Here is a 24,616-nt window from a genome sequence, read left to right as displayed (position 1 = left end):
ACTTGCAAGAACGGAGAGTGGAGTCAGACAATCGAGTGCCAGGGTAAGTCTGTAGGACTGTATTTTACACTACAGAAAGTAACTGGTATTTACTAAGAAATTACATGGTAAGATGGTAATTACACAATTATATCCTATTAATTATTGATTGTTTTGGTTCATTTGAACCCGTACCACTGGGTATCGTTACCTTGGCACCAGGTAGTTACCAGTTATGTTTCAGTCCCCTAAAATAAAGTACCTGTAAGTCCTATGTCAGTGGTACTGTATTACCATAGCACTGTACCTTTTGCAATGCATTATCACATCAGCTATTGCTATTTTCACACAGTAGCCCACATTGCACTGTTTTTACCTAAAAGATGTGGTGGAAAGGAGGAGCCTGGAGGGGAGTGTATGGAGCAGTGTATTATACACTCCTGGATAGAGTTAAGAGGAGGAGCTCCACAGACCCTTAGTGTCCAGAACTAATTTAGCCATTCATTGTAGTCATTGCGATCTGTACAGCTGCTATGGTTGAGAGAATACCAAGAGTGTGCAAAGCTGTCATCAAGGCAAAGGGTGGCTATTTGAAGAATCTCAAATATAAAATATATTTTGATTTGTTTAACACTTTTTTGGTTACTACATGATTCCATATGTGTTATTTCATAGTTTTGATGTCTTCACTATTATTCAACAATGTAGAAAATAGTAAAAATAAAGAAAAACCGTTGAATGAGTAGGTGTTCTAAAACTTTTGACTGGTACTGTATATTCTTCACAAAAGTAGTGCACTGGGCCTTTACTTCTCCTGCATTCAGGGCTGGTCCTGGCCATTTTGCCACCCTAGGCGAGACCAAAACATTGCCTCCATCAGCAAAACTAGAATAGTCTCAGTCAGCAGAATTACGTTGAAAAGATGTCTAAAATACATTTTTTCCAGACGTTGAAGTTGAAAAGACGTATTTTCCGGACATTGAAATCAGTTTCATTTTCGGTTTTGAATGAAAGTTGAAAATACTTCATTTATAGACATCTATGAAATCTACAAATCTGAACCAAACATAGACGTCTATGTTTGCAAAAGTAGTGCACTTGGCCTTTTAATAGTCCTGCATTAGCAGACCGATATAGCTGTCTGCAGTGCGGACAAAAACCTTTTCCCCCCCCCCACCCAAACGCAGCACCCCCACCCAAACTACTTCCCGAGGCTATGCCTTTATCCAGCTTTGGTACACTGGCAACGGTGTTTGGTATGGTTGCTGTGGAAGTTGAGACTCTTTGTGCTTGTTGCGAATGGTCTTGTCCTGTCTGAGGTGTACGGCCAGCTGGATAAGACTCTGCCAGAAGTGTCGAGGCGACTAGTACCGGCCGCCTCCCTGACGGACCTACTAGCTTCACCTGTGGATTTTCTCTTGACCTTACAGGGTGGGTCAACTCCCACCGCGCCTTGTAGGCCTTGATTATCCGGAAGTATGAGCCTCTTTCCCGATGAGAGGGCCTCCCTGTCTTCCTACCTTGAGCTGAGTTAGCAGTGGAGCCCTGAGCCCTGAGCTCCACTTTATCAACCGGGTCCCCTCTTGATCTATCCCTGCTTGCCACAGTCAATGTGCGGGGGCACCGGCTAGTCGACGGGGTGGGGGTGGGGGTCAGTGCAAATAGTCCGGGTAGCCATGATTAGCTGTTCAGGAATCTTATGGCTTGGTGGTAGAAGCTGTTGAGAAGCCTTTTGGACCTAGACTTGGCGCTCCGGTACCGCTTGCCGTGCGGTAGCAGAGAGAACAGTCTATGACTAGGGTGGCTGGAGTCTTTGACAATTTTGAGGGCCTTCCTCTGACACCGCCTGGTATAGAGGTCCTGGATGGCAGGAAGCTTGGCCCCAGTGATGTACTGGGCCTTAAGCACTACCCTCTGTAGTGCCTTGCGGTTGGAGGCCGAGCAGTTGCCATACCAGGCGGTGATGCAACCAGTCAGTAGGCTCTCGATGATGCAGCTGTAGAACTTTTTGAGGATCTGAGGACCCCATGCCAAATGACACTTCTGCTAGCGGCTGGTCCTCCCTATCTAATTGACCAGACAGCTCCCTCATGGGTGAGTCACACTCGCTAAGTCCCGGGTATAGCGTTTTAGCTAAAACTAATTACTTAAAATGTATTCTTAACTGAAAGCAGGGGTTTGGCACTTAGTCTAGCTATAGGACAAACTATAGACACCTACTGCTCCTTTAGTGTGCATTTTACACAGTTACAGTTGAAGTCGGAAGTTTACATAAACTTAGGTTCGAGTCATTAAAACTCGTTTTTCAACCACTACACACATTTCTTGTTAACAAACTATAGTTTTGGCAAGTCGGTTAGGACATCTACCGTGTGCATGACACAAGTAATTTTTCCAACAATTGTTCACAGACAGATTATTTAACTTATAATTCACTGTATCACAATTCCAGTGGGTCAGAAGTTTACATACACTAAGTTGACTGTGCCTTTAAACAGCTTGGAAAATTCCAGAAAATGATGTCATGGGTTTAGAAGCTTCTGATAGGCTAATTGACATCATTTGAGTCAATTGGAGGTGTACCTGTGGATGTATTTCAAGGCCTACCTTCAAACTCAGTGCCTCTTTGCTTGACATCATGGGAAAATCAAAAGAAATCAGCCAAGACCTTAGAAAAATATTGTGGACCTCCACAAGGCTGGTTCATCCTTGGGAGCAATTTCCAAACGCCTGAAGGTACCACGTTCATCTGTACAAACAATAGTAGGCAAGTATAAACACCATGGGACCACGCAGCCGTCATACCGCTCAGGAATGATTGCGTTCTGTCTCCTAGAGATTAACGTACTTTGGTGCGAAAAGTGCAAATCAATCCCAGAACAACAGCAAAGGACCTTATGAAGATGCTGGAGGAAACAGGTACAAAATTATCTATATCCACAGTAAAACGAGTCCTATATCGACATAACCTGAAAGGTTGCTCAGCAAGGAAGAAGCCACTTCTCCACAACTGCCATAAAAAAGCCAGACTATGGTTTGCAACTGCACATGGGGACAAAGATCGTATTTTTTGTAGAAATGTCCTCTGGTCTGATGAAACAAAAATAGAACTGTTTGACACTATTGACCATCGTAATGTTTGGAGGAAAAAGACATCAGTCAGGAAGTTAAAGTTACCGCCTGGTATTGAGATCCTGGATGGCAGGGCGCTCGGCCCCAGTGATGTACTGGGCCATACCACTACCCTCTGTAGCACCTTGCGGTCGTATGCCGAGCAGTTGCCATACTAAGCGGTGATGCAAACAGTCAGGATGCTCTCGATGGTGCAGCTGTAGAACTTTTTGAGGATCTGAGGTCCCATGCCAAATCGTTTCAGCCTCCAGAGGGGGAATTGTCATTGTCGTGCCCTCCACACGACTGTGTTTGTGTGTTTGGACCACGATAGGTCCTTAGTGATGTGGACGCCAAGGAACTTGAAGCTCTCGACCCGCTCCCCTACAGCCCTGTCAATGTGAATGGGGGCATGCTCGGCCCTCCTTTTCCTGTAGTCTACAATCAGCTCCTTTGTCTTGCTCAACTTGAGGGAAAGGTTGTTGTCCTGGCACCACACTGCCAGGTCTCTGACCTCCTCCCTATAGGCTGTCTCATCATCGTCAATGATCAGGCCTACCACCATTGTGTTGTCGGCAAACTTAATGATGGTGTTGCAGTTATGTGTGGCCACACAGTCTTGGGTGAACAGGGAGTACATGAGGGGACTAAGCACGCACCCCTGAGAGGCCCCCGTATTGAGGGTCAGTGTGGCACCCCTGAGGGGCCCCTGTATTGAGGGTCAGTGTGGCGGATAGGGTGTTGCCTACCCTTACCACCTGGGGGCGGCCCCTCCGGAAGTCCAGGATCCAGTTGCAGAGGGAGGTGTTCAATCCCAGGGTCCTTAGCTTAGTGATGAGCTTGGAGGGCACCATGGTGTTGAACGCTGAGCTGTAGTCAATGAACAGCATTCTCACATAGGTGTTCCTTTTGTCCAGCTGGGAAAGGGTATTCATCTATGGATCTGTTGGGGTGGTATTTGAATTGGAGCGTGTCCAGGGTTTCTGGGATGATGGTGTTCATGTGAGCCATGACCAGCCTTTCAAAGCATTTCATGGCTACAGATGTGATTGCTACAAGGGGGTAGTCATTTTGTCAGGTTATCTTGGCATTCTTGGGCACAGGGACTATAATGGACTCCTTGAAACATGTAGGTACACTACATGACCAAAAGTTTGTGGACAACTTCTCGTCAAACATATCATTCCAAAATCATGGAAACTAATATGGAGTTCATCCCCACTTTCCTGCGATAAGGTTTTCCACTAGATGTTGGAACATTGCTGCGGGGACTTGCTTCTATTCAGCAACAAGTGCATTAGTGAGGTTGGGCACTAAGGTTGGGCGATTAGGCCTGACTTGCAGTCGGCGCTCCAATTCATCCCAAAGGTGCTCGATGGGGTTCTCGATTAACCATTTCTGTGTGGAACAAGGTGGTTTTGTAATGCAAACCATCTAGCCCGAACCATGAAAACAGCCCCAGACCATTATTCCTCCTCCATCAAACTGTAAAGTTGGCACTATGCATCGGGGCAGGTAGCGCTATCCTGGCATCCGCCAAACCTAGATTAGTCCGTCAGGACTGCCAGATGATGAAACGTGATTCATGACTCCAGAGAACGCATTTCCACTGCTCCAGAGTTCAATGGCGGTGAGCTTTCCACCACTCCAGCCGACGCTTGGGATTGTACATGGTGATCATAGGCCTCTGTGCGGCTGCTTGGCCAAGGAAACCCATTTCATGAAGCTCCTGACGAACAGTTATTGTGCAGACGTTGCTTCCAGAGGCAGTTTGAAACTCAGTAGTGAGTGTTGCAACCGAGGACAGACAATTTTTACGTTTTTTGAGCTTGTGTGGCCTACCGGCTGAGCCGTTGTTGCTCCTAGACATTTCCACTTCACAATAAGAGCACTTACAGTTGACTGAGGCAGCTCTAGCAGGGCAGAAATGTGACGAACTGACTAGTTGGAAAGGTGGCATCCTATGATGGTGCAACGTTAAAAGTCACTGAGCTCTTCAGTAAGGCCATTCTACTGCCAATGTTTGTCTATGGAGATTGCATGGCTGTGTGCTCGATTTTATACACCTATCAGCAACGGGTGTTGCTGAAATAACCAAATCCACTAATTTGAAGCGGTGCCCACATACTTTGTATATATAGTGTATTACAAACTGGGTCAGGGAGAGGTTGAAAATATCAGTGAAGATCTTGCCAGCTGGTCAGCTCATGATCTGAGTACGCGTCCTGGTAATCAGTCTGAATGTTAACCTGTTTAAAGGTCTTACTCACATCAGCTACGGAGAGCACAAATGCACAGTCGTCCAGAACAGCTGGTGCTCTCATGCATGGTTCAGTGTTGCTTGCCTCGAAACGAGCATAGAAGGCATTTAGCTCGTCTGGTAGGCTTATGTCACTTGGCAGCTCACGGCTGGGTTTCTCTTTGTAATCCGTGATAGTTTGCAAGCCGTGCCATATCCGACGAGCTTCAGAGCCGGTGTAGTAGGATTCAATCTTAGTCCTGTATTCACGCTTTGCCTGAAGGGATAATGGGGCTGAGAGGTGTAGGGCGACCCAGCCCCCGAAGTCTCTTATCAACACTCTATGCAAAAGGTTTTATTGTCTTCTCAGGAATTCAGCATTCTCTGTGTTGATTCCTCAAACCCCTATCTGTCTCACCTCTGAGAAGCAGAGGTTCTGTTGTCATTACATCATCTAGGTTTGATATTTGATTGGAGGTTAATTTTACAGTAATACTATTGGTCAACAACTCCGATTTTGAATCCAAATAATTCAGATGTTATAAAGGGTCTTAGATTAATTGTCTCTTTGTTATTTTCTCCTGACCTGTGCTGGTGAGATACACTCTCACTCTCACTCTTTCTTTCTCTCTCCCTCTCCCATGATCTACGCGCCATGGCACAAGCATTGGTCTCTCTGATCATGCCTAGAATAATGCCTTGTAATGTCAATATTGCCTTGTAACTTAAGATTGATGCCTTTTATGTTAATCCATTCATTTTGCAATGTACAGTGCATTCGGAAAGTATTCAGACCCGTTCACTTTTTCAACATTTTGTTACGTCTACACACAATACCCCATAATGACAAAGTAAACTCTGTTTTTTTTATTTTAGCAAATGTATATATATTTTCTTTTTTTATTGAGCCCAGGTATATCCTGTTCCCATTGATCATCCTTGAAATATTTCTACAACTTGATTGGAGTCCACCTGTGGTACATTCAATTGACTGGACATGATTTGGAAAGGCACACACCTGTCTATATAAATGTCCCACAGTTGACAGTGCATGTCAGAGCAAAACCCAAGCCATGATGTTGAAGGAATTGTCTGTAGAGCTCCGAGACAGGATTGTGTCGAGGCACAGCTCTGGGGAAGGGTACCAAAAAATTTCTGCAGCATTGAAACTCTCCAAGAACACAGCGGCCTCCATCATTCTTAAATTGAAGAAGTTTGAAACCATCAAGACTCTTCCTAGATCTGGCCCGGACAAACTGAGCAACAGGGGGAGAAGGGCTTTGGTCAGGGAGGTGACCAAGAACCCGATGGTCACTCTGACAGCGCTCCAGAGTTCCACTGTGGAGATGGGAGAACCTTCCATAAGGACAACCATCTCTGCATCACTCCACCAATCAGGCCTTTATGGTAGAGTGGCCAGACGGAAGCCAATCCTCAGTAAAAGGCACATGACAGCCCGCTTCGAGTTTGCCAAAAGGCGCCTAAAGGACTCTCAGACCATGAGAAACAGGATTATCTGGTCTGATGAAACCAAGATTGAACTCTTTGCCCTGAATGCCAAGAAACCTGTCACCATCCCTATGGTGAAGCATGGTGGTGGCAGCATCATGCTGTGGGGATGTTTTTCTGCGGCAGGGACTGGGAGACTAGTCAGGATCGAGGGAAAGATGAACGGAGCAAGGTACAGAGAGATCCTTGATGAAAACCTGCTCCAGAGCGCTCAGGACCTTAGACTGGGGCGAAGGTACACCTTCCAACAGGACAACAACCCTAAGCAAACAGCCAAGACAACGCAGGAGTGGCTTCGGGACAAGTCTGTATGAAAAATGTATGCACTCACTAATTGTAAGTCGCTCTGGATAAGAGTGTCTGCTAAATGACTAAAATGTAAAAATGTAAAGTCTCTGAAAGTCCTTGCTTGGCCCAGCCAGAGGCCAGACTTAAACCCGATCAAACATCTCTGGAGAGACATGAAAATAGCTGTACAGCGACGCTCCCCATCCAACCTGACAGAGCTTGAGAGGATCTGCAGAGAAGAATGGAAGAAACTCCCCAAATACAGGTGTGCCAAGCTTGTAGTGTCATAGCCAAGAAGACTCGAGGCTGTAACCGCTGCCAAAGGTGCTTCAACAAAGTACTGAAAAGGGTCTGAATACTTATGTAAATGTAATATTTCAGTTTCATATTTTTTATACATTTGCAAACATTTCTAAAAACATGTTTTTGCTTGTGGGGTATTGTGTTTAGATTGACAAAAATCTATAATAATAATAATAATAATAATAATTATAATAATAATATTAATAATAATAATAATAATACATTTTTGAATAAGGCTGTATACATACTTTTCATAGCAGGACACTGTAAAGTCCAGGACATTGTAAAATCATCAACATGTATTGATCATATCTTTATTAATGTTGCAAAATTTAGCTTTAAGCAGTATCCAAAACCATCGGATGTAGTGATCACAATATAGTAGACATATCTAGGAAAACTTCCAAAGGCTGGGCCTAATATAGTGCATAAGAGCTCATACAATACGTTTTGTAGTGATTCTATGTTGATGATGTAACAAATATTTGCTGGTCTGTGGTGTGTAACCAGGAGCAACCAGAAGCTGCACTTCACACATTTATGAAATTGCTTATTCCAGTTAATAATTAACATGCACCAATTAAGAAAATGACTGAAAAACTGTTAAATCCACGTGGATTGATGAGGAACTGAAAAATTGTATGGTTGAGAGGGATGAGGCAAAAGGAATGGCAAATATGTCTGGCTGCACAACCGATTGGCAAACGTATTGCAAATTGAGAAATCCAGTGACTAAACTGAATAAAAAGAAGAAGAAACTATACTATGAAACAAATATAAATGATATATAGAATGATAGTAAAAAAGCTTTGGAGCACCTTAAATGACATTTTGGGGAAAAAGGCAAACTCAGCTCCATCATTCATTGAATCAGATGGCTCATTCACGACAAAACGCACTGATATTGCCAACTACTTTAATGACTTTTTCATTGGCAACATTACCAACTAAGGCATGACAGCAACAAGCGCTGACACTACATATCCATGTATAACTGATCAAATTATGAAAGACAAGCGTTGTAATTTTGAATTCCGTAAGGTGAGAGTGGATGAGGTGAAAAAGCAATTGTTTTCTATCAACAATGACAAGCCACCGGGGTCTGACAACTTGGATGGAATATTACTGAGGATAATGGCGGACGAAATTGCCACTCCTATTTGCCATATCTTCAATCTAAGCCTACTAAAAAGTGTGTGCCCTCAGGCCTGAAGGAAGCAAAAGTAATTCCACTACCCAAGAATAGTAAAGCCCCTTTTACTGGCTCAAATACCCAACCAATCAGCCTGTTACCAACAATTAGTCAACTTCTCCGCCCGCTGCCAAGGCCGCAAGGGGGCGCCACTCCATCAAGCCAGCTCCCTGCATTAGGGAGATCGGGGGAGAGGGCTTGAGAGGGATGGGCCACCACTACATCCACGCTGCTCTCTACACCAGGAAGAGCAGGGAGACTGCCAGAGACGGATGTTGGGGGGCCGACCACCGGAGAGGGCCCGACCCCCGCCTGTGGCCACCAGGGGGTGCCACTAAATACACCTAGAGAGGGCTGGGGCCGGCCCATAGAGCAGGAGCTGACCTCCGGACATGGGGGGGCCGACCCCCGCCCGTGGCCACTTCATCCACCCAGCTCCCTGCCCCAGCTATAGAGCGAAATAGTAATGGCGTCTTTTTGTAAGCACTAACTCCGGCATGGTTCGTTCGACAGCCTATGGGGTAATGAGCGGCGTCTTTGTAGGGTTTTTTGATAATCAACGAAAACAACTTATTTGGTAAATACAGGCTTAGAAAATGTTATACGTTTTCCTCTATGAGAGAATCTTCATCAGCTAACGTCATATTGTGTGATTTGTAAGCCTTTATGTATTGAAAAGAAAAGCACATAAAGGCTTCATAATTCATAAAGGTCATGTTAAATGACTGATATTATCTCATAGATGAAAAAGTAAAAGATCTTCTAAACCTGTCTTAATCTCAGACCTTATTTTCTGCGTTTTGACATGTTATTTTTCTACCATTATTACTCTACATTTACATTTTAGTAATTTAGCAGATGCTCTGGTAATATTTTGTTAAATGCATATACTATAACTCACATCTCTGGGCTATCTTTTAGCATTTTCCTCACACTAACAGACATTTTCAGCCTTTGTTGGTCTTATTACACCAATATCTATTCCTTTATGGCATTGAAAAATCAATTCAGTTCCTCCACATTGAAATTAATGGTGGCCAACTTGAAAATAGGCTGCTGTGAAAGATTTTACACTAAATCTATGATGACTCTATGAAACATTTCCAATTGCTATCCTTGTTCTGTGGGAAATTTGGTGGAGTTGTCATCTAGGGTACCATATGATAATAAGGCACATCTCAATACTTTCCATTCTGTCTCAATATACCCCAAAATGCATACAGGTATGACCAGCTCATGAAATATGAGACCAACACTTTACATTTTACATTTAAGTATTTTAGCAGACGCTCTTATCCAGAGCGACTTAACAGTAGTGAGTGCATACATTTTCATACTTTACATATTCCATTTATATTTTTGTTCAGTGTATATACATCCATGTGAAAACGTGCTGGAAACTTAGACGTCATCGCTCAAGTTGGTAATCCAATGTTTTGAGAATAGCTGGCTAGTCCTCTGTCCAGTATATAAAGTATGAAAAAAAATATGTATGCACTCACTAACTGCAAGTCGCTCTGGATAAGAGCGTCTGCTAAATGACTAAAATGTAATTTTTTAAAATAAAATGGAAATATCTAATGTAATCTTAAGGCTACCTCTGCACCGTTTCTTTAGTCATTGACAGGCTGTACATTTACCTGCTTACTCTTTGACATTGTCCATGTTCTGAAACGGTGCTAATTTCATTCATCAACAACTTTTTAAGAAGGGTAGTAGACATTTACTGATCATAGTCTAGCCCAAAACTAATGAGACTGTTTACTGATCATAGTCTAGACCAAAACTAATGAGACTGTTTACCGATCATAGTCTAGCCCAAAACTAATGAGACGGTTTACTGATCATAGTCTAGCCCAAAACTAATGAGACTGTTTACTGATCATAGTCTAGCCCAAAACTAATGAGACTGTTTACTGATCATAGTCTAGCCCAAAACTAATGAGACTGTTTACCGATCATAGTCTAGCCCAAAACTAATGAGACTGTTTACTGATCATAGTCTAGCCCAAAACTAATGAGACTGTTTACTGATCATAGTCTAGTCCAAAACTAATGAGACTGTTTACTGATCATAGTCTAGCCCAAAACTAATGAGACTGTTTACTGATCATAGTCTAGCCCAAAACTAATGAGACTGTTTACTGATCATAGTCTAGCCCAAAACTAATGAGACTGTTTACTGATCATAGTCTAGCACAAAACTAATGAGACTGTTTCAGCATGTAAAAATTAACAGTTGAAAACATACACAATTTTAGCAAACATTAAAAAAGGCAACATAAAATAATAAAATTGAGTTGTGACAGAATAGATATTTAATAAACATTCCAAATCAATACATTATACTATAGACTTGCCAAATTACTCACATCCAGCATAAAAAACATTAGAAACAGAATTAACTACAATAATTCTGTATTTATTTCAGAAGATGTTACAATTGTTCATGAGGCAAACGTATGACTTGGTGAAGGTGTGGTAGAGAGAAGCTGTCAGTTTTCCTCCCCCTCCTTCATCCATGGTGCTCGTTCAACATAGCATTTGGAGATTCCTGTGAACATCAACATTCATAAACATTGCATTCTGAACGGCAAAATCTTCCTAATAAGAATTTAGTCCAGTTGACAATTCAACAGAATTGATGATCGGTACAACATGAGACAGATAGCAAGCCGTGGTATATCAGACCGTATACCACGGGTTGTAATTACATTGGTAACCAGTTTTTAATAGCAATAAGGCACCTTGGGGTTTTGTGGTATATCCTTGCATGAATCTGCTGGTGGATGAAGCAAATGGATCTGAGAAACGAATAATAACATCATACACGTAATGTTAGCTAGCAAGCCAGCCAGCTAACATTAGGCTCTAACTTGCCAAGCAAACGGCTATCAGATACGAATAATAACATCATACACATAACATTAGCTAGCAAGCCAGCCAGCTAACATTAGGCAATAACTAGCCAAGCAAACATCTATGAGATACGAATAATAACATCATACACGTAACGTTAGCTAGCGAGCCAGCCAGCTAACGTTAGCTAGTTAAACAACCCTTGCATGAATCTACTGGTTGTGGTAGCTAAACAACCAGGTTCAATGTTAGCTAGCTAACATTAGGCTCTAACTATCCAAGCAAACGTCTCTGAGATACGAATAATAACATCATACACGTAACGTTATCTAGCGAGCCAGCCAGGTAACATTAGCTAGCTACTTAACAGTACACTTTAACTTGAAATGAAACCACTTTCTGTCAGAATTAGAAACATGTCATATCTGAAAATGTAGCTAGCTAGGCTATCTTACCTGCATACATCATCATGCATGATGGACTTGTCTCCCTGTCACGGATGCCATGCACGGTTGCCCTTTGTTTGGAGATGTAATCCGGAGACAGGTTTTTTCTCCATCTCTTTAGCGATCATTCTCTAATTCCACTTATTTCAAAACTCGATCCTCCAGAAAGTGGAGAGCAACACTAATGCAGCTCCACTACATGATAAATGTTTTTAAAAGCCGCGTTAGACAGGATTACCTACGCATACTGACCAGCTCAAATAGACAGAAGCCTTCGATATGGCAGACCAATCCTCTCACCTCTCTCGGCATGTCCAGCCCACTCATTATCTCAGCCAATCATGGCTAGTGGGAAGGTTGCTGTCTTTTTCTGTGGCTTAACCAACTAGGCTCGTATTTTTAACAATTGTATTCGTATTTACAGATGGCATACAAGTTTGTTATTAAGGCACATGAAAGTTCACATGTTCCAGAAGATATTTCTGCCAAAAAACGCATTTTAATTTAAAAAAAAGTTAATGTCTCTCCTGTGAAAGTTAGTTCAAATGTCTCTCCTGTGAAATAGTGACCCACGACATACAACTAGTTTCCTGAAACTAGTCATAATTGCTAATGACCCTGTTAAAAATCCGGTATGTGGTTCTCGGTAACAGCCGGATGGCTCATGACAAGAGATGGGGAATGTGTTGTTTACCTCCAATGAAGTTGATTTGCACATTTTCATAGAGATTGTTGTCATATTGGCTTAGATATGACGGCAGGAGGCACTACCCTCTGTAGCGCCTTACGGTCAAATGCCGAGCAGTTGCCATACCAGGCAGTGATGCAACCGGTCAGGATGCTCTCGATGGTGCAGAAACCCATATGATATTATGTAAATAGACAGGTAGTTGTTCTGTATCTGTACTGTGTTTATGTTTTCTGCCCACTAATCTTACATCAATATTTTCTTCTCCTGAAGTGTAAGGCGTTCCATGTGATCCTCCACCTGAAGTTGAAAATGCAATTGTTAAAAGCCTGTATCTTTCATGGTTCTCCCAGAAATAGAAGGAGTATGCATCATATTGAGGGTATATTGAGGTATAGACAGATGAGTCACTGTGTATTACTGTACAGGTATGGTTCATGCTGACACTGAACATCTCTATCATTGTAGCGATAACCTGTGATGATCCACGTGACCCTCTTGTGAGTTCTCCCTACCCCTGGCAGCGAGGTCAATTGGGAAACACTCAGCGTTACAGCTGTAAAACCGGATTTAAAACCAGAGGTTATGCCACATGCACAAGTGATGGCTCCTGGACTCCACACCCACTCTGTGAAGGTGCAGTATTTTGAAGGACGCCATCTTTGAATACCACTATGGTTTGATTACCTTGTGGTCGGATGTTAGTTTGGACTGCATCAGAGTTACGTTGTTTGTCTTTCAGAGATAACATGTGACAAGCCAGATATCCCAAATGCTGTGATTGAAGACCCTAAAACAAGATACAAATACAATGAACAGCTCACTTATGAATGTAAGAGGAATTATGAACTATTGGACAGCACTACCAGAACTGCTGCTACCTGTACGACAAATGGCTGGACAAGGACACTTGGCTGTAAAGGTAGGGTGACATTTATATTTCAATCATCTAAAACTTTGAGGATGTGACTCAAGTCACTGATCCAGAGGGTTTAAAAGCTACTGGAAAGATCAAACATCAGATTTTAACCTATTGGGATTTGATATGGAATTGGTAATGAACAGAACATTCGCTCACTTTGCTTCCATTGGTTTTCCAGATATTGCTCCGTTCAGTGCTTTTACCAAACTGACAGTGTGGCCAAAATGTCATGATATTGTAGAGCAGGTCCTCTAAGTCCTCTGTAAACAGTTTACTGCACGATGTGTCACAATGCCTTCTGTAATGTTTCATGCAATTGTTTCTCCCAGAAATAGAAGGAGTATGCATCATATTGAGGGTATATTGAGGTATAGACAGATGAGTCACTGTGTATTACTGTACAGGTATGGTTCATGATGACACTAAACATCTCTATCATTGTAGTGATAACCTGTGTTGATTCACGTGACCCTCTTGTGAGATCTCATTTTACATTTTAGTCATTTAGCAGACACTCTTATCCAGAGCGACTGGCCCCCCGTGGGAATCAAACCCACAACCCTGGCGTTGCAAACGCCATGCTCTATCAACTGAGTTACATCCCTGCCGGCCATTCCCTCCCCTAACCTGGACCAATTGTGCGCCGCCCATGAGTCTCCCGGTCGCGGCCGGCTGCGACAGAGCCTGGATTCGAACCAGGATCTCTAGTGGCACAGTTAGCACTGCAATGCAGTGCCTTAGACCACTGCGCCACTCAGTGGTCTAAGGCATCTCCCTACCACTGGCAGCGGGGTCAATTGGGAGGAATTCAGCGTTAAAGCTGTAGAACACTTTTTTGGTTACTACATGATTTCATGTGTTATTTCATAGTTTTGATGTCTTCACTATTATTCTACAATGTAGAAAATAGTCAAAATAAAGAAGATCCTTGGAATGAGTAGGTGTGTCCAAACCTTTGACTGGTACTGTATATATTTATGTATTTTAGGGGTAGATCAGCAGATAGATTGTGGCTTCTATGAATGTAATTGTCTGCATCATTTCCAATCCCCCATATATACTCAACAAAAATATAAACGCAACATGCAACAATTTCAAAAATGTTACTGAGTTGCAGTTCATATCAGAAATAAAATAATTTGACCCTAATCTATGGATTTCACATGACTGGGAATATAGATATGACAGTTGGTCACAGATACCTTTAAAAAAAACAATTGGGGTGTGGATCAACAAACTAGTCAGTATCTGGTGTGACCACCATTTGCATCATGCGGCGTGACATATCTCCTTTGTATAGAGTTGATCAGGCTGTTGATTGTGGGTGTGGAATGTTGTCCCACTCCTCTTCAATGGCTGTGCGAAGTTGCTGGATATTGGCGGGAACTGGCATCCCAAACATGATCAATGGGTGACATGTCTGGTGAGTATGCGGGTCACGGAAGAACTGGGACATTTTCAGCTTCAAGCAATTGTGTACAGGTCCTTGCGACATGGGGCCGTGCATTATCATGCTGAAACATGAGGTGATGGTGGTGGATGAATGACACGACAAAGGGCTGCATTATCTCGTCGAGGATTCTCTGTACATTCAAATTTCCATCAATAAAATGCAATTGTGCTAATTGTTCGTAGCTTATGCCTGCCCATACCATAACCCACCGCCACCATGGGGCGCTCTGTTCACAACGTTGACATCAGCAAACTGCTCGCCCACACGACACCATACAAGTGATCTGCGGTTGTGAGGCCTTTTGGACATATTGCCAAATTCTCTAAAACAACATTGGAGACGGCTTATGGTAGAGAAATGAACATCCAATTTTCTGGCAACAGCTCTGGTGGACAATCCTGCAGTCAGCATGCCAATTGCATGCTCCCTCAAAACTTGAGACATCTGCAGCATTGTGTTGTGTGACAAAACTGCACATTTTAGAATGGCCTTTTATTGTCCCCAGCACAAGGTGCACCTTTGTAATGATCATGCTGTTTAATCAGCTTATTGATATGCCACACCTGTCAGGTGGATGGATTATCTTGGCAAAGGAGAAATGCTCACTAACAGGGATGTAAGCAAATTTGTGCACAATATTTTAGAGAAATAATCATTTTTTTGTGCATTGGGGGAAAAAATATATATTTTATTTCAGCTCATGAAACATGGGACCAACACTTCACATGTTGCGTTTATATTTTTGTTCAGTGTATTTCTTTTCTAAATATATATTATTTTAAATATATATTTTTGAAAATATATTTTCCTTCTTAATTATTTTACCCTAACCCTACCACCCCTCCCCTAACCCTACCACCCCTCCCCTAATTGGAGTAAACTAATGGACAACAATACTTAGGCTTCTACTTCCAGCTTACATACTATATACATTTTACGGACACAGTATATTTTACATTTGTTAGCTATTTTCACACAGTAGCCAACGTTATACTGCTTTTTACCTAAAAGATACGGTGAGGACAAAGAGAGCCCAGCGAGTTGAGAGGGTGAGAAATGGTGACCTGTTTGAAGAGGAGATCTTCATATTTAGTGAACCGGATTTAGAAGGGAAAATGTGGACCATGTTGACCACAGCTTTTCATTAATTTCCCCAAATTCTTCACAATGTTGCAGATAGATTGAAATGTATGATTGATATGTATTTCCTGTTTAATCTAGCAAGCTGTCTAGATCCCCCTCATATTAATAATGGAGATTACACCATGGAAAATAAAGATGCTGAAGGCGTTTTTAAAGATGTGTCCTACAAATGTAACTCATACTACACACTGAGTTTCGAAGGCAGCATCAGATGTCTGAATGGAGAATGGGAGACTCCTCCACAATGCTTACGTAAGAACATTATTTTCATCCAGTATGACCCGATCATGTGTTTGAAACCTGGCTCAAGTATTGCTGATTTTATGATACTTATTTTTATTTTATTTTATCAGGGCCTTGTGAGATTCACACTTTTGATCCAAAGCACAATCTACAGGATTTGTCCCAAATAAGTTATGTTACTCACAAGGGCCATATAGCTATCAAATGCAAAAACGGATATTACCATGAATATGGAACATTTAAGAATACAAGAGAAATTAAGTTGGAGTGCTTTGATGGAAATATTAACTATTTGGACCACCTACCTATATGTAAGTGTTATGATGTAAAGTCAAACATACATCCAGGATATCAGTGTCATGTGGTGATTCTATATATGGAACGCATAAGTCCAGGATGCCATGTGATGTATCTGTTGTTGATTACAGTAATTCAATTTGACATGCATTTTGATTGAAATACCAATTTTACATGAAAACCTTTGCTTTGCTGCAATGATGTGATTCTGTGTAACATTCCTACTGTATAAACATATCGATTACATTTTCGTTTGATTTTAGGCAGCCATCTAGGTTAAGGTGAAAGTTGGTGAAAATATCATAGATCGTGACAATATGGGTAAGTTAACAGATGTGCTCATTTTGAAGAAAGTCATACCCTTAATTTACACAAACCTGTAGGGGGACTGAAGGCAGAGCAAACGTCTAAAATCAACTATAAACAGTAGTATGAACAGTATTATAAACAGTAGTATGAACAGTATTATATACAGTATTATAAACAGTATTATAAATAGTACTATAAACAGTAGCATGAACAGTATTATAAACAGTAGTATGAACAGTATTATAAACAGTAGTATGAACAGTATTATAAACAGTAGTATGAACAGTATTATAAACAGTAGTATAAACAGTATTATAAACAGTAGTATGAACAGTATTATAAACAGTAGTATGAACAGTATTATAAACAGAAGTATGAACAGTATTATAAACAGTATTATAAACAGTAGTATGAACAGTATTATATACAGTAGTATGAACAGTATTATAAACAGTATTATAAACAGTAGTATGAACAGTATTATAAACAGTAGTATGAACAGTATTATAAACAGTAGTATGAACAGTAGTATGAACAGTATTATAAACAGTAGTATGAACAGTATTATATACAGTAGTATGAACAGTATTATAAACAGTACTATAAACAGTATTATAAACAGTAGTATGAACAGCAGTATGAATAGTATTATAAACAGTAGTATGAACAGTATTATATACAGTAGTATGAACAGTATTATAAACAGTACTATAAACAGTATTATAAACAGTAGTATGAACAGTAGTATGAACAGTATTATAAACAGTAGTATGAACAGTATTATATACAGTAGTATGAACAGTATTATATACAATAGTATGAACAGTATTATATACAGTATTATAAACATTATTATATACAGTAATATGAACAGTAGTATAAACAGTAGTATGAACAGTAGTATGAACAGTATAATAAACAGTAGTATGAACAGTATTATAAACAGTAGTATGAACAGTATTATAAACAGTAGTATGAACAGTATTATAAACAGTAGTATGAACAGTATTATATACAGTAGTATGAACAGTATTATAAACAGTATTATGAACAGTATTATAAATAGTATTATAAACAGTTGTATAAACAGTACCATAAACAGTATTATGAACAGTAGTATGAACAGTATTATAAACAGTAGTATGAACAGTATTATAAACAGTTGTATAAACAGTACCATAAACAGTAGTATGAACAGTATTATAAACAGTAGTATAAACACAGTCCTGACATCATTAAACACTGTCTCTATAGTAGGAGTGATTGGCAGTATTACTCCAGACTCTGATTATCCTGTCATGTGATTTCATTCCTACAGATATCTGACAGAGTCATGATGTTCCGTCCATCAAATTCAAGAATCCTTACAAAGCCTTCTTTATGTGCAAGGAGAAGACCTTTTTGCTTTTGTGGTTTCTTTTTCGCTTGTTTAAGTTAGGTTTAGAAAAAATGTGAGCCATCCAGTTATGAAATACGTGTAGATGTCTCTTTTTTAACATTTGACATTGTATCATCATTGTAACAAAATAACAGTATATTTCTAATCATATCAGTCTCAGCATCACTATAACAACAGCACAGCTATCTAAAGCTAGACTAAAATGGTAAATTAGTACAAAGAGGTGTGATTGTGTGAATATCCTCCTATCAAGTTTATAAATTGCCTGGCTGGGCTGATGAGACAGTGGATTGCGCAGTCAGATGGAACAGAGTAAATAGGCCTTTCAACGTCATAGATTTAGCCGGTGGTAACTTGTGGAGTAGACACCGGCTGGAATGCGGTTTTAACCCATCAGCATTCAGGATTAGACCCACCCGTTGTATAATATGTGAATATCCTCCTGTATCTCCCAGCTGTGTGATTCATTATCTGAAGGTTTAATATAAATGAACAACTGATGTTATGATTGTGATTGACCTTATCAAGGAAGACAATAAAGTTGTCAAAAAGAGATGACGTGTTGTCTCCATGAGTCTTTACAAGGCTACAGCATAACAGAATAAGATGATTTACAGCTGTTATCCTAACAAACACACATGCAGTATTAAAGCTGACTGAAGCTATTTCTCAGGTCAGTATCACTGTTCCATAGATCGCTTTTGTAAATCAGCTTTGTCTCTTAACATCCACCTATACTGTAGCTAATTTCTCAGGGGAACAGTAGATCTTCTCCAATGTCTCAGAACAGTATCAGTAATAACATGTCCCAGTTGGTCATGTTTATTTTTAATTTTTTTGACTTCTTGCCAATAGTGATCTCAGCTTACTGGAAGTGATGGCAACTGTCTTGTTGGACAACCATATGAATGAATAATTGATTGTCCAACATTAAATAAAGTGCCTCTGGTTCTAATTTACTAATCTACTCTTTAGTTCATCTGGGAATATTATCATCAAGTATTTTTTACATAATTGAAGCAGCCAGACAATATCTATAAAAATGTTCCTGTGGTGTTCTTCACCATGTATTTTGACTACATCATCGTCACTGAGTGAACATTAAGGCAGGAATATTGACCTTCAATTCTTATATGCAAGAAAACTTTTAATGTAATGTTAAGAATGTTTTGTTTAGCTGATAGGCTAATATTGGACAAACCCTGGCATGCTCCCAAGGTGTAGCGATTGATTTTGGCCCTCCCCTGTTGCCCTTGGAAAACATGGCTTACTGGAATAAACATGCTGAAGGCCATGTCCGTAGACAGTTAACTAGATTTATATAAGGGTTATGTTAGTACAGTACTCTTTATTTTTTTAATTGTTCCCTGGAATATTATCACACACACACCATCAAGCTTTCTCATCCCACTTGGCACAGACTTCAACTCAACGTCTATGCCACGTTGGTTCAATTTAATTGAAATGACGTGGAAACAACTTTGACTCAACCAGTGTGTGCCCAGTGGGATGTTAGTGGTGCTGGGAATGACATTATCAAAGTTCACTATAAATATTTTTTACAATATCAAAGCAGCCAGAGAATATCTATGAAAGTGTCCCTGTGGTCCTTGCAATGTATTTCAACTGCATCATCATCAGATAGTGCCTTTATGATGTGTTCATTGCTGTTGTTTGCATTCTACACATTGAGGCAGGAATATTGACCTTCTTCTCATATGCAAGAAAACTTTTAATGTAAAGTTATGTGTGTTTTGTTTAGTTGTTAGGCTAATATGGAGTAAACCCTGGCATGCTCCCAAGGTGTAGAAGTCAAGAAAACTTGAACTTGAAATGGATTTTGGCTCTCCCCTTTTGCCCCTGGAAAACACGGCATGATGGGAAAAGGTTGTTTTGCTGGAACAAACATTAGCCATGTCAATAGACAGGGAACAGCCAGGTTTATGCAAAGTTTATGTCAGTGCAGATTTGTTCAACGTATTTTGTTATTCAACAATGACCTTACAAATGGAGCTTATCATCATTGCAATCAACATTCAAAGTGATACCAGTCTAAATGACTTTCTAGCTCTAAACCTATGCTCGTCAGATTAGCTATGTCTCTATATAGCTGACCAAATGATTTGCACTTGAAATGTGTTTTGTTTTGCTCAAATAATTAATAGACTGAACCAACGCAGTTCCTACATTGAGCATTTTCCTCAGTGTTTTCCCCCGCAATGTAGGTTTGATTGAATTCCAGTATTTTGGGTCAGTCCCCCTGGACAGTGGTTCTCTTCAGTGCTCCCTGGGGGCTGGAACTCTGTAGACAAACATTAACTTTAAAATCATTCAAATTAAAATTAGTTGCGTTTTGACCTATTATTAATAGACTGAACCAACGCAGTTCCTACATTGAACATTTTCACAAGAACTGTGTTGTTACCGCAGTGCAGGTTTGATTAAATTCTATATATTGGATAAATCCAGTATTTTGGGTCAATCCCCCTAGACAGTGGTTCTCTTCAGTGCTCCCTGGGGGCTGGAACTCTGTAGACAATCATTAACTTTGGGATAGACACTGTTTATTTATGGTCTACTCCTTCCATTTTTACTGCATCTACCATTTGATCAACATGAAATCATCTCTGACTCTGCTGTGTCTGGTGGTATGGGTGAATGTGGATGCTTCGTCAGCTCAGACTGGTAAGGATGTGTTTTCCTTCACTTTCTCACATGCTTGTAGTGACCACATTGGGTTAGTATCCACCAATTTCTCTGTAAGACGCTGACTAGACTGTACAAAGTGAGCAAACATAATTGATGTATTCACGTTTCTTATTATAGCTAATAACTAAGCTCATTGTCAATATATAAGTAAGTGAAATGACAATTGACCAGCAGAAAATCTTGCAGACATAGCAGCGATTTCTTGTCCAGTGGGGGATTTCTTGTCCAGGGGGGGATTTGTTGTCCGGGGGGGGGGGGCTGTATCAGTCCGATAATACGGGCGGCAATGGTCAGGACCAGCCCTGAATACAAGGGTAGTAAAGGCCTAGTGCACTACTTTTGTGAATCATTGTTTTCTTTTTTATTATTAAACAATTTTTTAATTTAGACTTTTCAGGGGGTGCTGCGGCACCCTCAACACCCCTACTTCCTGTGGCTATGGTAACAGAATGTGCCTTTAAAAGGTTTCAATGCTAATCTCCAACTCATGTGTAACCCCAACTCATCTCCAACTAATTAAACTGCAGTTGAATCTCATAATTTCTAATAATATCCATTATAATTTAACGTTGTATTGATACAGATCCGATAATGTCACAGAACTTAAACTTATTTGTACTATACTACTGTAATAGAAATGTGTGATGATCAGTGATGTCGAGAGCTTGGGACTAGAGGGTTCTATTTGCAAAAAGAGGATTTGGAGATAATTGGCTTTAAAGTTCAGAAACCTCATTGGTTTGAATGGTCAGCTAATTTGATCTTGTATTCTTTTGAACTTAACAACATGAATTAGGGTATTTAGAATACTATATAGGTAGCGAACACTGAACAGAACAAGGCTGTGTCAATAACAAAACAGAACCTTATAGTCTCAAGCTCTCGATTTGTCTAAAGGTTTTTCCTCTGCTCCTCTGTCAGTGTGCACGGGACCTCTTCCGAATGTGCCCAATGCCGGGGTCACTGAGGAAAGCATCAAAGAAGAGTACAAAGAGGGGGCCATCCTCCTCTTTTCCTGCAACGTTGGCTTTGTACCAGCAGGCAGAACAAGTTATTTGTGTGAGAAGCAGAAGTGGGTGGTGTTACGTCAGGGGAAATGCAAGCGTGAGTATTTCTTTAAATGTTACAGATTCGATATTGTCTATATACATTTTACATTTTAGTCATTTAGCAGACGTTCTTATCCATAGCGACTTACAGTTAGTGTATTTATCTCAAAGGGTTAGTTTGTGATTTTGTCAATGAGGGGAAGAAGATAAAGGGCCTCATTGCCAAAATCAACATTTTTCATCAAATAAAAAAGCTATAGTAGTAGTTATGATTAGCATAACCCCATAATAGCTTAGTTAATTAAACCCTCTAAAAGATCTGTTGACACATCGTTTTCCTGATGTTTCCTGACATCTAGCTAAACCATGTGAGCTCCCTGAGGAAACTGCCAATGGCCACTACACCATCCACCTCGGGGATGACTTTGTCTTTGGGGCCGTTCTCAAATACACTTGCAATGATGGGCAAGTAGTCTAACAAATTGATTTTTTCTTTTTAATTGCGTAAAAAAAATAAAAAATATATATTAATACTTTTTCTTTAGAGTTAATAGCCCCCACCCCAATAGCCCTCTGTCCCCCCAATCGAGCCTGCCTAGTATGGGGTTGAATTTAGAACACGGACTAATGATGCCGTAGATTTCATAATACTACCTAATCACTTGACTAATGTCTCTAGTTATCAGATGGTGAGCAAAATGGACAGCAGGACCTGTATGGTAGCAGGATGGAGCAACCACATGCCCATATGTGAAGGTAACCACGTATTCACTGAATATTATAAACTGGGTAGTTTGGCTCCTGGATGCTGATTGTCTGAAAGCCATGGTATATCAGACTGTATACCATGGGTATGACCCCCAAAAAAACATTTTACTGTTCTAATTACATTTGTAACCAGTTTATAATAGCAATAAGGCACCTCTGGGGTTTGTGGTATATGGTCAATATACCACAGCTAAAGGCTGTGTCAAGGCACTCCACGTTGCATCGTGCTTAAGAACAGCCCTTAGCCGTGGTATATTGGCCATGTACTGTACCACACCCCCTCTGGCCTTATTGCTACATTATAGTATATAGTATATACCACTTTGTACTTGCTTTATACAACACACATTACACTTTAACTCCGAGGGTTCATGAAGTTATAGGCTATAGAACACCCTGCAATGTGATATTTCTCTGTAGTGGTGAGTTGTGTCCCCGAGGCTACAGATGGACGGGTGGTTGTGAGCGGTCTGCCAGATGATGGTGGTCTTATACAGTACGGTCATGAGCTCAGGTTCAGCTGCCCCAACCCAGAACACCAACTGGAGGGAAACCCACAGGTTGTGTGCGCCGCGGGGGGGAGGTGGAACAGCCGTTTCCCCACCTGTGAAGGTAAACATTTCACGTTAGCCAAAACTAAGCAAATCACTTTATTGACAACAATATGTACCTTCAGATGTTACATCAGCTGTGCAAATGATCTATTCTATCTATTTTTTCCCCTTACATAATAGACGTGACTTGTGAAGCTGTGGAGAGGATTAATCATGTGAATGTGATAGGAGTTCCCCAAAACAACAGCACCATGAAGTATGGGCACAGGTTACAGTTTGAGTGCAGCAACCCTAGCCACGTTCTGAAGGGGGAATCAGAAGTCGTCTGCTCAACCAATGGACAGTGGAGTCACTCCTTTCCAATATGTGATGGTAAATTGTATTTGTGTTGATTTAACACATTGTGAAGTAATGGAACACAACCAAGTTATTTATTGTTTAAAGTTGATTTACTATGACCTCCAACACACACATAATTAAGCAAAATAAAGCATTTTGGAAAGGGTAGGAACGTTTTCTGGACTGCTATTCTTGCTGGGAATGAAAGCAGCTGGGTGCATTTCATCACTAGCACTTTTATGACCTCACTCATGTCTTCCTAGAGCCCAAGAAATTCTGTGGACCACCTCCACATCTCATTAACGGAGATACAGTGAACCGTGCCAGAGAACGTTACAGAAACGGAGAATCAGTTCATTATGTCTGCCAGAAATACTACATCCTTGATTCCCCTTCATCCTACAAGACGTGTAGTGACGGGATCTGGATAGGACCGATGACCTGCCTGAGTAAGTAGCCGTCTAAAATAACATTGGCCCAATTCCTACCCAATCACTCGCTTGCCAACTCCCCTTTAACGATGGGAAAGGATTCATTCCAGGAATGGAATTCAAGTTCAAATGATTCATTATTATTTTTAAATGCATCTAAAATTGAAATGTAACTGTTGAACCAAGCTCCTGAAGAATTGACAAGTGATATTCCTCAATAATCTCTAGGTATAGTTATATCATTAATTAAAATGAAAAACGACTTAATATCAGTGGCCCTTGAAGGACACATTCACAATGATTCCTGTACCATCTTCTCATTTCAGAACCCTGCACTGTGGATGAAGAGCTCATGAATGCACAGAACATCCAATTTAAACATCCTC

The 24,616-nt window shown here is 40.6% G+C and overlaps 1 protein-coding gene and 1 long non-coding RNA gene across 6 annotated transcripts in view; one reads left to right on the top strand and one right to left on the bottom strand.

The window, feature by feature from the left end:
• Window positions 1-24,616, top strand: part of LOC121534077 (complement factor H) — a 36,738-nt gene that overhangs the window by 11,794 nt on the left and 328 nt on the right. The window contains exons 1-8 of one of the 4 annotated variants that reach the window (XM_041840530.2): window positions 20,960-21,065; window positions 22,011-22,193; window positions 22,498-22,603; window positions 22,818-22,894; window positions 23,327-23,518; window positions 23,641-23,832; window positions 24,063-24,248; window positions 24,557-24,616. The exon at window positions 24,557-24,616 is cut by the window's right edge and continues 328 nt beyond it. In XM_041840530.2, the coding sequence (XP_041696464.2) occupies window positions 20,996-21,065; window positions 22,011-22,193; window positions 22,498-22,603; window positions 22,818-22,894; window positions 23,327-23,518; window positions 23,641-23,832; window positions 24,063-24,248; window positions 24,557-24,616 (1,066 nt within the window). In that variant the 5' untranslated portion in view covers window positions 20,960-20,995. Of the gene's footprint in view, window positions 1-20,959; window positions 21,066-21,986; window positions 22,194-22,497; window positions 22,604-22,817; window positions 22,895-23,326; window positions 23,519-23,640; window positions 23,833-24,062; window positions 24,249-24,556 lie in introns of those variants that run through there. The other 3 variants (XM_041840529.2, XM_045205548.1, XM_045205547.1) reach the window with 3 other exon arrangements.
• On the bottom strand, window positions 10,917-12,146 carry LOC123481435. Of its 2 annotated transcripts, XR_006657106.1 has the most exons (3): window positions 11,936-12,146; window positions 11,369-11,425; window positions 10,917-11,175 (listed from the first exon to the last, which is right to left on the bottom strand). It is a non-coding gene; the product is annotated as an uncharacterized LOC123481435 (long non-coding RNA). The 2 variants fall into 2 exon arrangements; XR_006657107.1 differs by lacking the exon at window positions 11,369-11,425.

This window comes from Coregonus clupeaformis, chromosome 20 (assembly GCF_020615455.1).
Source record: "Coregonus clupeaformis isolate EN_2021a chromosome 20, ASM2061545v1, whole genome shotgun sequence".
In the NCBI taxonomy this organism is placed as follows: Eukaryota; Metazoa; Chordata; class Actinopteri; order Salmoniformes; family Salmonidae; genus Coregonus; species Coregonus clupeaformis.
This window is presented reverse-complemented; position numbering and strand designations above follow the sequence as displayed.